This window comes from Lissotriton vulgaris, chromosome 7 (assembly GCF_964263255.1).
Source record: "Lissotriton vulgaris chromosome 7, aLisVul1.2, whole genome shotgun sequence".
NCBI lineage: Eukaryota > Metazoa > Chordata > Amphibia > Caudata > Salamandridae > Lissotriton > Lissotriton vulgaris.
The window spans coordinates 793,674,964-793,693,713 of NC_141695.1; the positions used below are offsets into that span (position 1 = coordinate 793,674,964).

The 18,750-nt window shown below is 48.6% G+C and overlaps 1 protein-coding gene across 2 annotated transcripts in view; it reads right to left on the minus strand.

The window, feature by feature from the left end:
- Positions 1 to 18,750, minus strand: part of CARD14 (caspase recruitment domain family member 14) — a 224,736-nt gene that overhangs the window by 175,410 nt on the left and 30,576 nt on the right. For both annotated transcript variants that reach the window (XM_086931046.1, XM_086931047.1), the window contains exons 2-3: positions 11,033 to 11,256; positions 9,879 to 10,016 (exon numbers count right to left, since the gene is read on the minus strand). In XM_086931046.1, the coding sequence (XP_086787172.1) occupies positions 9,879 to 10,016; positions 11,033 to 11,243 (349 nt within the window). In that variant the 5' untranslated portion in view covers positions 11,244 to 11,256. The remainder of the gene's footprint in view (positions 1 to 9,878; positions 10,017 to 11,032; positions 11,257 to 18,750) is intronic.

The following is an 18,750-nucleotide window of genomic DNA, read 5'->3' on the forward strand; positions in this document are numbered from 1 at the left end:
GTTGTGCCAAAGGAACTGCAGGAACCTCCAGTGAGGAGGGAAAATGGGTACAGTCAGATAGGCGTCCTTGAGGTGGAGGCGAGCCATCCAATTGTTTGGTCGGAGGAAATCGTGGAGCAGATGGATTCCCTCCATCTTGAAGTGGCGATAAACTAGCCACCCATTGAATTTGCAAAGATTGATTATGGGTCTCTGACCTCCGTCGGTCTTGTCCACCACAAAGAGATTGCTGATGAGTCCTGGAGGGTGGAGTAGAGTCTCCGCGATCGCTCCTTTGTGAAGAAGAGAATGAACCTCCTGATCGACCAGAGCCAAATCTGTTGAGGAGAAAACAAGGGCTTGCAATGGAACCGGTTGTGAAGGTTCTCCGTGAAACTCTATATGGAACCCCTGAACAGTTTGTAGGACCAAGGCGTCCCTGGTGACAGTAGTCTAAGCCTGGAAAAAATACGCCAGACGGCCCCACACCCTTAAAAGGGAAGAAAGGAGAAGACTCACTGGAAGAGCTGGAGGCGCCCCGCCTCGACCGCCTCGGTTCTTGCCCCGTCGTCCTCTTGTAGGATAGAAGTTGCCGAATCTGGTTGAGTCTTGGTAACTTCCTTGGTTGGAGCCCTGCCCTCTGCACGAAAATGGATGGCCGGACAAGTGGCGCCTACCTCGTCCAGCCCCTCGGAAAACCTGAGGGTCAAACACCTTCTTTATGGAAGATAGCACTCTGTCTAATGAGGTGAATGTGTTGCCGAAGTGCCCCAGCTCCTTTATAAAGGGATCTCCGAAGAAGCCACCCTAAGCAACCGGGCCGGCTTCTGAGTCAGCCAAGTCTCCGAGTTTGGGATCAATTTTTCTTGAATAATGATCCGCCGTGCCCTGTTGAAATGGCGCAGTCCGCGTTCTCTAGAAACACCACCACGCGTTGGGCCAAGGTAGAGAGGTGGTCTGGTAAAATTAGAGAGCCGGATGACTTGGCTTCCTCTGCCATGTCCAATATTTTTGTTATTGGGCCAAGGGCATCCAGGAGCTTGTCCTGGCACGCCCGCCAAGAACTGTCAATAACCTTTTTCAGGTCTTTGATGAATTTTTGAAGGAAGGTCACCATCCGCGGATCAATATCTGGGGTGACCACCACCTTTCCCTCTAAGGAGAGGCGGGAGAGGCGAGGACATGCCGCCTTGAGACAGTTTCGTACCGTGGCCTCAAACGGCCGGCGGATGCGGCTGGCAACATACTGGGCCACCTTCTCGGAGGGTGCCCAATCTGAAGATCGGGGTGCAGAATGTCATCAGGATCGAACATATCTGCGCAAATATTATGGGCCTCTGGAGTGGGTGCGGGGCGCAATGGGCGCCAGGGGCAAGATGGACCGGCTTCATCATCGTACCCTTGAGCAGGATCCCCGGGAGCCGTCGGTGGGGCAGAGCTTGTCAGGAAAGCCTGCTTAAGGCGCTCAAAGGAGGCCGTGTCAACCCTCATGTCCCTGGGGCGCTGGGCCGAAGCGGGTTGCATGTCATCAGGGACTCCGTTAGATGGCAGAGGCACCGGGATGGCCAGGGCTGCTTTGGCCAATCTATTGCAGGCCTGATCGATCTTGCGGGATTAGGCGGCCCCACAGTCCCATTGGCCCTTTCAATGATGTTGAGTCTGGCTATGACCTCTTCTGTGATTGGATCACCCGGGCACTGGACTCACTCACTGGTTCCTGTTACCTGGAGCAAATGCCGCACCCTCGAACCCAGTCCTTGGTATAATGACGCCTTGATGGTTTTGAAGAAATCCTGTGAATAGGCTGAGAGAGACTGGAGAAAAAATTATGACTCAGGGAAAAAAGCACTGTACATAGCCGAGGTAAAAATATATCATAGAGCTATATGCAGGGCACGGGCTGCATATTATTCCAATGAGATCAAACACAGTTGCAACCCGACTAAGCTAGTCTTTAAGATCCTTAAAGACCTTACTGCCAAGAGAGCGCCATTATCTGAGGTTTCTTCAAATTCGCACTGTGAGGATCTCGCTGCCTTTTTCTTGGAAAAGGTGCGTGTCATCTATCGCTCATTCTCATGTCTAAATCCCCCGAATGAGTCGACATCGCCCATCTCCATCACCAACATCAGCCTTATTATTCTCCCTGGGATCCCGGAGGACGAATTTAATAAACTAGCGGCCAAAGTTAAATCAGGCTCCCCCGCCGATCCGCTCAGGCCCGCACAATTCAGAGACTCTGCCTCGCTGTGCCTCCCCCCTTTGCACCAACTTATTAATGCCTCATTCACCTCTGCCATAGTCCCCACCAAATGGAAACAAGACTTTGTAACCCCGATCCTGAAAAAGCCTTCACTGGACCCGAGTAAACTAGAGAAATACTGGCCTATCTCCCTGCTCCCCTGGGCTGCTAAGGTGGCTGAAGCACATGTTAACAGCATACTTACTAAACTTCTCCAGACTAACAACTCTCTGGATGTCTCACAGAATGGGTTCCGGGCAGGCCACAGTACCGAAACCGCCCTCCTTGACATGACAGAACATCTGCGATCCGTGCTTGACTCCGGTCAAACAGCAGCACTGGTTCTTCTAGATCTTAGTGCCGCCTTTGACACGGTCTCACACGTGGTCTTGCTTCATCGCTTGGAGAAGGCTGGGATCTCGGGCCTGGCCCTTGAATGGTTTAGATCGTTCCTGGCAGGAAGATCGTTCCGGGTAGCTACACCCCCCTTTCAGTCCCAGGATTATCCTGTTGAGCAGGGAGTGCCTCAGGGGTCGGCGCTGAGCCCCACGCTCTTCAATCTTTATGTGCAGCCATTAGCTGCTGTCGCCAAGCTGTGGGGCCTGACTATGGTCTCATATGCTGATGACACGCAGCTGGCGGTTGCACTCTCTGGGGACTCAAACCATGAGGCCTTAAGGTTCAGGGATGGTTTGGCGGCTGTGGCAGGTTGGATGTCAGCTAATTATCTCCAGCTGAATGCCAATATAACGGAGGTCATGATCGTTGGCAAGAACAGCCAACTGTGGGGAGAACAGTGGTGGCCCTCGGTGCTGGGTCTGACACCCATACCGGTGACTGAGATGAAAAATCTGGGAGTCTGGTTTGACCCCTCCCTCAGTTTCTCCAGCCACACTAAAAAAGTGGCAGCAACTTGTTTTGGCATTTTGCGCGGTCTTCGACCAATCTTGAAATTCTTCATTGCGTCCACTAGGCAGCTTATAATTCAGGCCACCATAATGTCCCGGCTGGACTATGCCAGCTCCCTCCTGCTGGGGGCTAACCTAGCGGAAGTCACCCGGTTGCAACGCAAACAGAATGCTGCGGCTAGGGCCTTGGTAGGCCTACCTAGGTTCTGCTCTGCGGGGGAGACCATTCGGAAACTTCACTGGCTCCCAATGATCCAAAGGATTCAGTTTAAGGTGCTATGCCTGTCCTTTAAAATTCTTAAGCAGGGCACCCCCAAAATCCTTGAGAACCTCCTGACCCCTTATGTCCCCTCCCGCTCTCTGAGATCCAAAGGACAAGGCTTGGTTGCGGTGCCACGCTTCAAACGCTGTCAAATAGGAGGGCGGTCCTTCCGCTATTTAGCGGCGAAACTCTGGAACTCACTACCCAGCCACATCCGTGCCCTGAACGACCTTATCTCTTTCAGGAGGTCGATCAAGACCTACCTTTTTCCACCCAGAATCTAGGTTCTGTCACTGCTCTGCAACTCTTTTCAGCTGCCGTCTACTCTCTCTGACAGCTGGTTCTCTGTTGATCACAGCGGCGGGACGCCCCTTTGCTGGGGCAGCTACGCGCTATAGAAGTCCAATTAACATAACATAACATAACATAACATAACACTGCAAGCCTGTCAATGGGTCCTCCTCCCATTGGTCATCCTGGTATGTGTCTTCCTGGTAGGAATCCATAAGGGCCAGTGAAGGCACTACTCAGGAAAAGAGAGATAAGCAAAAGGAGAGGGGTAACCTCTAATAAAGGAGGGCTGGGTGTCAGCCTACACTTTGGGCGAAGTGTGTTTGCAATCAGGCAATGCCCCTGGGACCCAACAGCCCTGGTGTCAATTCATATACAAGGGTAGACTGCCTAATAAGGGCCCGCAGGTCTAACCTGAAAATACTGACTCGACTGGCCGAGCGTTAATAAGGCCTAAAGATACAGACCCCTCTATGTGGGATAATAATCCTCGACAAAGTGCCTAATGGCAGGTACAGACCTCAGCAGAGGCATTCGGGGGACGTTTGGAAATAATAAAACTGCTTAAAAGCAGCTGACAGACAGGCAATCCGGTGTAGGAGGCAGGTGAAGGCTTTTCTCACAGGCATTGCAATCCCGAGATTGAAATGCGCTGAATGCGTGGAATCTCGGGATTGCACGTCGTGAGAAGGACGCAGAGACGCGCCCTCAGGCGGCGGTAGGAGAGCGCCGCAAGCTGCACCAAATTTGCAGCTGTTAGGGAGGAACACTCCCATGGCTGAAAGCGGGTGAGCCGTGTAGCGGCTGACCTGCAGAAAACCCAACGAATCAAGAATGAGCAGTAGAAACAAGCATTTACAATGCAATGGTTTTGCCTTTGTTAAAGTTAGAGCTATTGGCATTGCTCTTGACATTATTTTTATTTATGTTTTTTAACATAAATAAATGGCATTGCCACTAGCTTTATCTCTCGCAAATGACACACACAAACACACACAGAGCCCCCCCACACACACACCCACACAGAGCCCCCCACACACACACCCACACAGCCCCCCACACACACAGCCACACAAAGCTTCCCACACACACAGCCACACAAAGCTTCCCACACACACAGCTACACAGAGCCCTCCACACACACCCACACAGCACAAGCAGGCAACAGGGGCACACGGAGGCACAAGCAGGCAACAGGGGCACACGGAGGCACACGCAGGCAACAGGGGCACAGGGAGGCACAAGCAGGCAACAGGGGCACGAAAACGGAGGCACAAGCAGGCAACAGGGGCACGAAAACGGAGGCACAAGCAGGCAACAGGGGCACACGGAGGCACAAGCAGGCAACAGGGTCACACGGAGGCACAAGCAGGCAACAGGGGCACGAAAACGGAGGCACAAGCAGGCAACAGGGGCACGAAAACGGAGGCACAAGCAGGCAACAGGGGCACACGGAGGCACAAGCAGGCAACAGGGGCACGAAAACGGAGGCACAAGCAGGTAGTGCTTGGAAGCGACCAAACTGTAACCTTAAGCTCTATCTCCAATGCAAGCCATATTATTGCATGTTGGCATTTAAATTGATTACTGGTTATTAAGATTATACTTTTTTGCTGCATCCTAATACATACGATGTGCTTTTCTGTGCGTCATCCTTCACATTGACGCCTTCCATGGAGGGACTGCACCTAGCCTGTCACATTGCATTCGTTGTTTCACTTCCCTGACCTGCCTACCTACTGGGAAAGTTTGCTACATATTTGACCTTTCATATCCTACTTGTGATGTGACGCGAGTTGGAGAGCAGACTGGGCTTTTTTTTTTTTTTTGATAGCAGAGGCCCCGGACAACAAAGAGGATTGTTGAGGAGATGGCAAGAGAAGATACAAAACCTGCTGGCAACGGGATGGTACAAAAGGTTTTCTGTGCCCCGTACATCGCAGTACTTGTGCAAGTACAGTTAATCACTTAAAAAGATGACCTCGGTGTTATAGTAGAGTTCCCGAACCCGAGAGGGAGCTGCCACAGACCATGAAAATATTTGCACCTTTTTTGAGAGCATCTCGCAGTTCTAGCGCAGCTTAAGTGATTTGGCCTAAACACCAGAGGTTTTCTGGCGTCGTTACCTAGACTCGAACCCAGATTCCCAAGTCCGGGGTCGAGCGCCCCAGCCTTCAGCCCACGGCAGCGATGAGAAATAAGTGCCACCTTGAAAAGATACTTCAACAATCCCTAGATGTATTTCAAAAGTGATCGCATCAAGAAGCCATATGAGATTGAATTAATTTTTCATCAGTGTGTAGGAACAGTTGCAAAAACAATCTGTGACAATATTGTACACAAATGCGGCAGCTATCAGAAACAGCTGTATTGCTTAGGAAACCTTAAACAGACACTGCGATGCAAGCTTCAGAATACATTCCTCCGGAATAACTTTGTTCATGATAAGAGGTGGCATTCCCTTTCCGTTACAACCCGGCGTTCCCAGCAAATAGAGGCTGCAAAGCGAACCACTGCGTCACCTAGAAGGCCCTTCTCAATTCTGACTAGGGTTGAGATAATACGTGGATGCAGCAGTCAGGGACGGACAAAATTCCCTCGGGCATATGGCTTGCTTCTACCTTTCAGATAAACATTGCCGCTAATGGTGTAAGGGCCTTGTAAATAAGCCCCTAAAAGTGGAAGCACCCGATTACTGCCTCATTTAAATTCTATACTCACCAGAGTGACCAACACGTGGAGCAGATACTTAAAAAGACACTTTACAATTTGAAGGCTGTACTTGCATAGGGTCTCACATTCTTTTAAATAAATGGGGATACACGATAAATGCACAGGTTGACCTGTGCGGCCATAGTTAAAGTATGCTTCGTTCCTTGTTTGAATTGTTCTTCTGTATTTTCCCATGATGCAGTGCACTCAGACAATGCAAACTTTTGCTTCAATGGGAAAATAATGTTGCTAAAAAGGGGCGATATCTATGACTCTGTGAAAGGGATACGGCGAAGTGTGGGCCCTGCAAGTGTGAAACACCCATGAGGAGGGGCAGGGGGGGGGGGGGGGGGGGGCGCCGGACAACTCGGGAATCGGAACTAGGACCCGCCGCCACTTGCCACAGTTGGCCTGAGACCCCCACCTCTCTCCAAGGTCGGGGGGAGGGGGAGTGGGAGGGCAGCGAAGCTCGCACGGACCAACACAATAGGTCGGCCAGGCCCCGCTCGGCGCCGCATGTGCCCACACATAAGTAGAGTGCTCTGGGAGCAAACAGAAGCGGCTCAGCCTATGCGGGGCTCGTGCTCGGAGCCCCTGGACGCCATGCAGCCGCGCCACCAAGCGCACCTCTCCATTTATACCCCATCTATAAAATTGTCAGGAAACGATAGATCCCCAGGTGCCCCCATGCCACGCCGCCGGACGCGCATGCCAACACTAGCATGCGGGGAGGGGGGACGCCTCACACTGTAGGCGGAGCGGGCAGGGGACCGGCTAAGTACAGGAACACCAAATGGACCTGGCACACATGGGAGGAGGGGGGGGGGGGACTAACCTCGTCGCAACCCCCGACCACGGCAACGGCGTCGAGCCCCCTTATTATTATTGTTACAGCTGCCGACCCCTGACAATTGCTACGGAGTCCTTAGTGTGCTTTCATTATACCGCATGTCTCAGTGCGCGTGTCCGAGACCCTCCGGGGGTATGTAGCGCGTGGGGGCCCGTGCTCCTCGTGGCTGAAGCCCCTGGTTTAGCCCCTGTTTCTTCCGAAGATCCTTACCCGCACCCGGTTGCACATGACCGGTCAACCGGAGCTAAGCCGGAAGGCATGGCGCGATCAACCCCTCGAAGTGCCGAGGAAGATTCCGTGGGACGCGGGCAGCGGCAAAAGCCGAGGAGCTCCTTACTCGATGTCCCAGAAAGCGCTTTTAGCCGTTTTAGAGGAATGGCAGCACCTACAACTCGCTTCAGTACACGGCAGGGGCCGAGTCAGTTTCATGTCCGTAGTGCCTCAGAAAGGATGGCCGGGCAGCTGCAACACCCAGACGAGGTGACAGGGGAGAGATAATCACGCCATGGAAGGCTGGAGAAGTACTGAACAAGCTAGTGCTTGATGCACAACAAGCAGGAAGGCGGGTGCCGGCTCAATGCCGGGACAGATTCGGGGGCGTTCCCGGCTTTTGGCTGACGTCGCGTGACGTAGCCAAAAGCCAAAAATTCTCGGGAATGCCCCCGAATCTGGTCCGAGATTGACGGACGGAGCCCTCTCCCAATGGCTAGCCTCCATTTATGGAGCTAGCCAATTGGAGGAGGGGGCGTTTACCCGACCCACACACACAACTCAAGAGGTTTTTTGGCGCATGCGTACTGAAGTACGCATCGCCAGTCAAAACCTAAAAAGGAGGCGGCCGAAATCTGCATGACTCCGGTCTAGAAACCTCGAGCACGCGGCACTGAAAACCGTCAGCACCAGACAGACGCGCTAAGGCGACCCCTAACTGTGAATAGCACAAACTGACAGCAAACACACAGCTGCCGATGGCCGGAGTAGAGCGCTCGAACGCGCTAGCGAGCCTGAGGGGGAAAAATTAGCAGTAAACCCCCACAGGCGGATACAATAAGACCGAGCACACATAGGAATGAAAACCCAATTGCAAATACGCAATAACAGAACCTGAGTGGAAACGAGCAAAAAAAAAACTAAGGCAGATACAATATGTAAAAGCATGAACTAAGCTCACAATATGAACAGAATAACAGCACCACAGCTGAAACAGGCAATAGACTCAATACTGTAAGTATTAAGAGGCAAACACAGAGAGATATATGAAAGGCAAATATCTGGCTGCACGCAGCAAAGAAAGAGGGGTAATGGAGGTTGACAGAGGCTTAAGATATGCATGGAGCCCTGTGATTGGTGGACTCGCATGGATACTCTGTACCTGGACTCTCTTTTGTTATAACTTGTTTATTCACTATGTTCCATGGGAATAGTAGTTTTTACTGTGTTCTTTGAATGGCTGCTATTTAATAAAGTGAGGAAAGAATAGCATAATCCTCGCCTCCGGTCCTGACACAGAATTACTCGTATGTAACACTTTTGACTAGCAAACAAGTCTTCTTGCTTCTCTTTACCTCTCGTTCTCTCTCAAAGCTGCCCACTGGCAATTCTTCAATCTCCATGCGTATGGATGACTCACAGAGCTTCTAGGAATGCAAGTCTCGAAAACAGAGTAGAAGAAGTTACATACCGCTGAAATTAGTTTTGCAGCCTGGTCTCTGTTAAAAATGCATGCACCTCCCTAATTCCTTCTAACCGATGGCTGCATCTTCAGGTGACAGATGTATTCAACACATTTCCAATTTTAACAAAGTCTTGCTGCAAAAGCAGAAGTAGCAAAATGGGTTCACTTCTAAATTACTGTAAAGCAGTAGTTGGATCCAGTAATGGTTGGGGTTTGTAAGGTGCTGCTAGGTAGTAGATGTATCAATTGATGGTAGGAGTATGTAAAGCATGTGGAACTTTAACAGAAGCCTTGCTAAAAAAAATGAAGTTACTTACCTATTACACTGTTTCTGCAGCGGTAATTGTTATAGATTAACATGAGTAGCATACTCCTCTACTTGAATTTGAAGCACAGGATTGCAGTAGAAAGCAAGCTCTGTGAAACTACATTACCTCAAAATCGTGCGACAGACACAGAATTAACCCCTTCCATGCTGATGACGGCCCCCAGCCGTCATGCACTACGGTGCTCGTGTGCTGATGATGGCTGGGGGCCGTCATGATCCCGCCCACTCGCGATTCTGCCGCACAAGCGCAGAATCGCGGCCGCATGGAAGGGGTTAAAGTATAGAGAATTTGAGTTTGCACACAGTCCATAAATGTTAGAATAGCTCTGTTGTTAGAAAACAGGCTTCCTTGCTCCTGTTGTGATTCAGAAACCTATCATTTGAGGCACAGTAAGATGAAAGAGGGGGCCACGCCATGCCTACTCTTGACACACAAACCCAACAGGCGGCTGTATTGTCCATGACGATTAGGATTGAAAAATTCAAATGCCGAGGATGTAGAGGTCACATCCTTAGAACTGGGGTATGTGGTACCCACACAGATCTCACCATCAGTCCTTTACTCAACCATGAAACCATCCATTCAATCTCAGGGTGTATTATTGCTCACAGAAACATGCTTCTCACTTACCACTGAAACTGTTGAGATCAAGGGAAGGCTCCTTGCCAGTTATCTTTGTGTAGATCTCAGGTTTGTGAAGCTTCAAGCTTTCTAGAAAAGCAATGGCCCCGTTCTTCCCCTTTTTTTCCAGGAGATCCAACAAGTGACCTGCAGAGGAAAGTGACACAGTATGAAGAGTCTTCCAGTAATGTGGCTCTTGGGAGATTCTTGGTTAATCGATTCAAGTACAGTTACTCTGATGCGTTACTTTAAGGAGCTTCTTCTGCAGTGATGACCAGAATGGAGAAATGGAGGTCCCATCGACTACTACATCTGGCCACAGGAAAGTTTACAAGAAAGCCTTCTTGAAGGATTATTAGTGCTAGACAGAGGCAGTGCCAATCATGTGTTCTGCCGGTCATGTGACTGCCTTTCAGAGGCAACAGCCACCAGGGGCGGAGCTTTGTCAGTAAGATTGGGCAGGGTGTGAGCTTTAGATTTTGTAACAATCACAGTGGCATAAAGTTAAAATACATATGACAAGCAGGGCACATGAAAGGGAATAAAGTGGCAGTGGAAAGGGAAACAAATGCAGATTGGTAGGGGTACGAAGTGAGAGAAAGCACAATATTTTGTAAAATACCCAACATTTAAAGCAGAGAGTGAGACTGTGTGTGCATTTTTGTCTGTGACCACAGATACCTCACTATACCCGACTGAAAACACCTGTACCCAACTATTTACCAGAAAATACATTTTAAAGGGGTTGTTACACCCCAAACACCTTCTCCCTCCAAAACTACGCCCTTGACAGCCACTTGCAAAACTTCCCTATTCACCTCTGAGGATGTAAAAAATACGAATGACTGACCGTACGTAGGCAACAGAATGAAGGCTACCTACACTGACAGAAAATGAGGGTCAAGACAGAGAAGAGTGGTATGAGTAAAGGATAAAGGAAGAAACAGAATAAGAGGAAAGCAGAGGTTAAGAGGGAGATCTTCGGACAGATTACCTCGTACTAAAGAAGCCCACCATAATAAGACTATGTATTGTCCACGTGTGCATGTTGCCTTTAGGGTGACTCAGCTGCACAACAGGCAATGTTGAGACACCTGTGTTAGGCAGTGTGCGCATGGCAACAACGTCCCACTGAGAGTGACCTTTATTGTGAGGGCGCTCACCTGCCCTCATGGCGCTGTTAGTTAACCTGGGGTTATGCAGCACCTCCTCTTCATCCAGGTGATCCATCACCCTGGCCTGCCGCAAGTAGGGTGTTAGGCGGGACGGGCACAGACATTTCACTATTTTGTAGCGGTGACGCTCAATCATTTCCCATAGCTTCTCCTCATCCAGGGCATTCAGCTCTAAATCCTCACGTGTTCCAGTTGCCATGGTCAGTTTCCAACTATGAAGATAGAAAAAAATTAAAATATGTTTTACAATAATTTAATTACTGACATTTTCAAAACACATATCACAAAAGCGCTGCAACTACTGTCTCACAAAGACAGAGCTATGGTCATATAGACAATTATGTAAGAGAAGTGAGAACTGATCTCCTTTACTTTAAAACGCATTGCAATTGGGGCTTATGCAACTTGAGTTGTGTTTACAATGCCCTCCAGCTTTACTAACGTCATTCTTTTGTTCAAAATAAAGAATTGCAAGACACACACTAAATAAACTGAAAAACATCTCCAGAGACCGCTTTACTATGTACCAACGGCGCTTCAACTGTCCCGGGCTATGAGCATACAATCAGAGGCGTAGCTAGAGCTTGTGGCGCCCGGGACTATCCTTCAGATTGCTGCCCCCCTGGGAGGGGGGGGGGGGGGGGGGGAGCTGGGGAAAAAGGACGGCGAGCACCTGAAAGAGGTCCGAGAGACACGTAGTATCGCCGCTAGTAGTTACCTCGATCATGCAAGTTACATGCAAATACATGACACGGTCCAGGTCTAGACAGCCCCCGTCCCCAAAATAGTGCCGCCTGTGGCGGACCACCCCCACCTAGCTACGCCGCTGAAGGAAAAGCAGAAGGAAACCCAAAACTTACATCAGTTCTACCTAACCTGTTTGTGACCTCTCACTCCTAACATCACAGTTTGTGCACGACCCTTGTCCCCTATCTCCCCCGTCCATGACCTCAGCAATGTCTGCAGACCGGTCCACCACACTGGGTTTGACCACAATATTGACTTTTTGAGTGTCCAGTAGCAGAGCCTTATTGCATGTGTAAATAAAGATGGATTCCCTAAGTAGTAACCGTAATTGTACATTGAGCTAGGACAATGGATCAATATGATTTGTTGGCACTATTCTCTCATGTATCTCCTGTGTTGCAGTATTTCCTGTTTCCAAGTTTGAACAGAAACATATTTTTTGTGAAAACATTGAGAGTCCTTGGTATAAAGCAGACATACATTAATTTGATTGAACTATTTTAGACTGGCAATTTCTACCCTTGAGTAGGAACACATTTCAAGAGGTGGAAATGCTTCAATTGCAAAGAAAAGTAAATGGAACACTAACTCTTGTATACATTGTTTAACACATTTGCCGCTCTGTAAATATGTTTTATTAATAGCCAATTCAAACTTGTGACTTGCTGACCATTGCAATTATGGCCCAAATAGTTGTAAAAATAATTTTCACCTGATTTAGCACCTGTTTTGTCCGCTAGGAAGAGAGGAGACAACACAGGCACAGTACACATGGGATTATAATGGTGTTCTAAAGAGGAAGGAGCTTAGAGAGCAGAATGTTGAGCACTAGAGAACATTACACTAAAAAAAGAGGTGATTAATGGGGGCGAATGTTGCACACAGGAAAGTGTTTTGATTGAAAGGGTAAAATGGAGCATATGGGAAAGTGGGGATTACAGAAGGGAAAAGACAGGAGTGTAGTTCTTACATGTGAATGAGGAACAAGAAAGTGGTGAAGACTGGTAAAAATGGGTCACACATGACCTGTGGACTACTTTTTATGGAAAATGGGCCAAAAATACTATCTTCTGCATTTTTCAAAGTATTGTTGATGAGGGTGAAACCCCAAAACCACTAGGAAGTGTGAGGCATGCCTGGCACACAACAAATTATTAAATGTTTAATTAGGAACCTCTGCATTTCAAAGTTCACCAGTTTCCCTGCCTCCTACAATTTTGCATGGATTCTACCTGTCTTACACCCTTGTCTTTTGAATGTAATGCCCTTCACCTCAGCTCTTAATCTCTCTACCAGCCTGTTTGCATGGATTTTGACCATTACATCCATCTCTCCTATTCCCTGTCTCCCTTTCTGCCAGCCCAGGCCTTTAAACTGGCTGAAAAGAAATGAGTGGGTCTCTAAAAGATGTGTGGTCTATGTAATTAAGGGTGTAGTTTAAACAGGTAATCTAAATTTCTGTGATTCTACAAAGAGTTCAATCTGACCAGTACTTTGTTTCCGTGATTGAAAACAGAAATATAACACAACTGACATACACCTAAAAACAGCATGGAGTATTGATTTTGTCAATGGCTGTTAGCTGTTTCGGATAAATGAGTAACAACAACAAATTATTTTACTTTTAACTTGTCACTGTTTTGACCAATGAGTGCCTCCTTCACACACATTTGCACAGAATCAGACCTGCAATTTGAATACTGTATGTATTGTTGCTCTGTGTTCTCTGCAGAGAGGCCATGTATTGAATGATCATGCATTCTGAACACCTTTTTGATCCTCAGGTAGGCACAGTGAGAAACTTATACTGCATTCGGCCTCAAATATAATGCTCTCAATTGTAGCCTGTTATAAACACCTGGATGCGACTCAATACAAAGTGTGCACCATACAAGAGTAATATGCTGTGAAACTAATTACAGAAACCCACATCTGGGAAATACCTAAGATTTTTAAGGAATGCAAAATTAAGTGAAGCACGTGAACTACAAACAGGAACTAATTTGTTGCCGTGTATTACCCTAACATACATTGTCAGACTGAGACAGGAAATAGTCCCCAGGACCGAAATAAAAGTGGCCCCCATTAGTGAATTAGGCAGCTAGAAAAATTTCTGTATTTGCAAATTATATCAGTTTTTAATTTGTAAAGAGATTCTGTATACGATTTTGTAAGGTATGGAAGACAGCATATATTTGAATTTGCTGGAAGCAATGTTTGTTTTAAAATATCACGAAAATCAACAGTAAAAAAACGGCTCATATGACCATAAAGCCTGATTTGATTGCCCTATAGGCCAGTCCGACCCTGCAAACGTGTCATACCTCATTGTGCAGACAGTAGATCTGTTTTTTTGCAGGTCAAGTTAGTACATGAATATAGGAAAAGATATGGGGCCCGTTTCAATGTCCGATCTAATTTATTGCTGGGTCTAAGACCTTGCTCCAGCCACTTGTTAATGCTGTGTCTGCTCCTCTGCCTGCACCCCTTGTCTCACTGTCATACTCACACCTATCTGCCCCCCCCCCTTTTTTTCTCACCTCTGTGCTTCCTTTCCCAGTTTTCCCTCCTCCTAGGTGAGCAGTTTTCATGTGACAGGATGTAATTCTATCCTTTGTTGTGCGCCCTGCAGGATATCCTGCTTTTCATTCATACAGGGGCAGGGCGCAATTCACACATAAGGGCAGTTTAGGTACCTATCAAATCGCTGCCATCAATATGCAGCTGCAGCGATTAGGCCCTGCGAGAGGGGCCTGCAGTGGAAATGGGTAAAAAAAGAAAACCTTTAAACTCGCAGGTGGCCCCCTGGGCCTCGAAACACCGAAGTCTTTAAAGGTGCGAGCCCCCCCCCCCCTCCTGCTACCAGGCCAAGGGGCCCTGGTGCTACAGATGATATCAAGACTCAGAGATACAATTACCTCACTCTACGAGCGGTAATTCTGCACGGCCAGGCCTCCTCGTGGCCCCACTGCCGCCCAGGCATGATTAATTTCAGGTTCAGCAGCAAAGCTGCACACCGGTGTGCCCAGGGCTGCGAGGCCGCTGCGATCCTTGGGGTTGGCTCGGGGTCCGGTCACAGGAACAGATTTTTAAAAATGATTCCTCGGTGTGAGGCGCGCATTGCTGCCACAACTTCCTCCTCGCACTCGCATTACACATCTGCAGCAGGAAGTCACGTGACACGCAGCTGCGCAGCGCTTGCACTTCAGACGGCGGCCGTGGCAGTGGCCCGTTGCAGCGGACTTTATCATTTATTTGAGGACACTCACTGACAGTAGTGACCTCAAATAAATAATAAAGGCCGCTACAACGGGACACTGCCGCGGCCGCCGCCTTCTGAATAGTGCCAGGGCCGGCTCTAGGCATGTGCAAGCTGTGCACCTGCACAAGGCCACCAAACCCCAGGGGCCACCACGCCAATATATATCCTTAATATATTAATCCTCTGAGGATGGATACATATTTGCGTGGTGGCCCCTGGCAGGGATTTGGCGGCCTCCGGCTCTGTTCCACTTCTAAACTCCCTGACCCCCTCCCCTCTTTACTGGCCTGCGCGCTCCGCTTCGCCTGGACCCCCTCTTCCGGGCCCCCTACCTACGCTCCCTGCCCAGGGCCACCATGAGCCTAGAGCCGGCCCTGATAGTGCCGCCTGGGGCAGACGCCCCCACCGCACCCCCCTAGCTATGCCGCAATGTATCCATTGAACTGTCGAACTAACTGTGAGAATGTCTGCATAATCCATGTACTGCTATCATGAGAGAATCTCCGAATGTATTCTGTAATACAAGGTCTTCTACAGCTTGTTCCCTATTGGTGTATATTCTGAGAAACATAAAAAATGTATGACTGTCTTTATCTAAAGTCCTTTAACAGGAAGTGCATTTCTATGCGAAGGGTTCTCACCTTTCCCCACTCTCAGAAGGCGAATATATGTCGGATTTCACATAGAACTGTACTGAGTTCTTTGCCCTTATCACTGCATTGCTGCCTAATTTTCCTAATGACATGTATTTTGAGAGCTTCCTATAATTCATTATATAAAGCTCTGAGCCTACAACCCTTGTCTGTCATACTTAGAATGTTTATCGCCTGCTACTGAGCTTAATGGAGTCAAGTTGGGGAGCACCATAGTCCGTGTCAGGACTACTCTGGTCCCGGTCATAGGAGTTGGCACGCCACATGTATGTGATTTGAGGAAAGGTGTTCCGAGCTATTAGAAGCATGTTGGATTCATCATAGGTGATTACATCAGAGGGGGAAATTAGTATGGGAATACTATTGGGTAGTAGTATATAGGAAGCTGACCTTCAAGGAAGAGGTGTAACAACAATAAAATCGAGTTTGTTTTGTCACTGTACATGCACATCAGTTGTTCGAACTTGCCTGGAGTAATATGTCTAGTTCTGGAGTCTGGTGCACTGTCAGTAGTTATGAAAACAACATCTGCAGAATTGTTTTACCTTCTGGAGGCTACATTTGGAATACTGAGTTTGAGATGATGTGGCCTAGTGCTTGTTTTTAGGTCAAGATTTGATGAATATGACAAGGAACTAGCTCACATACATTTTAATCAGCGTTGAGTCTGATCCGTGACAGAAGCTATCCTGTTCGTGGAGTAGAAGAGCACGGATAGCTGCTAACATGCAGTACTGACGTGTCCTGACAAAGTGGAGTGCGACTCTGATGTGGTCAGAATTACACATTCACAGCGTTGACCTCAGTACTTAATTTGCTAAACAAATTAGCGTCAGTGCCCTCGTTAGGAGGTCACTTCTGCCTGCACTGCCCACTGCCACTGTCAGCACTGACAACTACAATTACAACACAACTACTAACCATCACACTCCTACAATTGAGAAAACTCTGACTATTCCAGACCCCAAAGCTGTTAGAAAGGCTTTGGCAGCAGGTATGTGTCATTTTTAATGCTTACTGAATTAATAAACAACTGTTGTTGTGCTCGTCTATAAATTAGCCAAATAGTGCCACTATGTGGCAGACTCTCATACGAGCCGGTGTTGACAACTGAATGCCAGCGCCAAGCACTGTAAACCACAGCCTCAAATTAAGCATTGGTTTACCTGCATTTTGAAACTGCTAAGGAATGAAAACTATCAATATGCTGAAACCTAAGCTTTCGTGTTGGGGATGGTTAAGGAAATTTTTTTTTTATGCCGTAGTCATTTTTAGGTAATGAGGGAAACCAGATGGTCCTTTGAGTCCGACTCAAGAAGCCCGGTTGGTCTGTCATAGTGGAGTGCAGTGTTAATTTTGGCCGGAGGTTGTCAGTGAGGCCCACCAGCACTCCTTTTTGTTGAAAACAGATTTTATTGTCAGACTACACATATTATGCAGAGCCCTGCACTCCAGGGACAACTGCAGGTGAAAAAACATGACATCATCTGAACGCAATCGACTTTTACTTTGCAAGTACAAACATGCTAAGGGAGAGTTATTTAAAACTGACCCCCCCTCTCACCCCTCCCCGCTACCCCTGCCCCCCCAACTCCCCCCTCCCCTGAGTCGCACAAACCCACCAGGTTCTACGCACACACAGCAATAAAAACACATGAAACACATAATCGCAGTATATGCACACCCTGCTCCCAAGCCCCCATGTCCCTGTCCCCAATACCACCCGCACCCATCATCCCTCCCCAGGAAGATCAACTTGCTCCACGGGGGGTTCAAGCCACAGGCCCCTGTAATCCGCCCAGCGCTTTCAAATTTTATAATGTTTTCGCGGGCACCCCCTAGCCACGAAGATCGGCTACTCCAACCCCATACAAAAATCTAACCCCTTCTTCCAGACAACCACCGATGGGGCTTGTGAATCTTTCCACCCTTTAGCAATGTCTCTTTTGGCCAATGTAAGGGCAAGTAGCATCAGGTGTCTTTTGTAGAGGTTACAACCCACCCCCTCCATGACATGCAGCAGGGCAAACTGTGGCGTGCGGGGAAGCACCCATCCCAACCCCTCAAACATGCAGGCCAGAACCCCCCTCCAGAACCAATTCAGGGATTCGCAGCTCCACACTGTATGTAGAAACGTCCCGTCCTCCCTGTTACAGCAGAGGCAGACCAGTGAGGCAATCAACCCCACCCGCCACAGCCGAACCCTGGTAAAGTATACTCTATGTAAGTATTTAAATTGGATAAGATGGAGAAGCATTGCTATGCCCGTGCCCCTGGGGGTGGCCAGAGCTTCCCTCGAGTCCTCCTCCTCCAGCTCGCCTACATCCCCCTCCCACAGCTCCCTGAGCCTCTGCAGTGTAGGAGAACAGTGAGTGACCAGTGCCTGATAGATGCAGGATATTTTCTTTGTCTCTAAATCCCCCATGAATACTCTCGCTTCCAACGGACTAAACTCGGGGAGGGCCTCCAACCCCTCCAGGCTGGGGGATATTGCATGGCGAAACTGGAGGTATCTAAAGAACTGGGAGCGAGGCATATCAAATTCTTCCAGGAGTTCCTGGAAGGACTTAAGAGTCGTACCCCTCAGCACATCTTCCAAGGTCGAGATACCTATATTATCCCATCCCCTAAAGCCCTGCAATGCCGCCAGGCTAGGTAGCCGCCCATTGTGCCACAAGGGGGTGTCTCTGGTCAAGGTATTCCACCACTATATCTGGCGCAAAGCCTGCCGCCAGATGCGAAACACCAGCTGAGTGGCCGCTGGTAATGCACTTTGTACCAACGCTGTATAGAGAATAGTATGAAGAGTATGGGAACCCATCAGGTAGCGTTCCATAGCGTATGCCGGATCCCCCCTGTCACCATACCACAGCACTCCTTTTTGGAGGCCAGCATTTACTTGTACTCAGTCATTTACCGCGAGCAGGAGAGGAAAAAATGCACATGGGGGAGAGAAGGCAGAAGAGAAAGACCGAAAAACTGTCACAAAGAGAGTAAGCAGGAATCTGCGATAGTGAGTTATATAAAGGAGCAGAGAGAGCCTG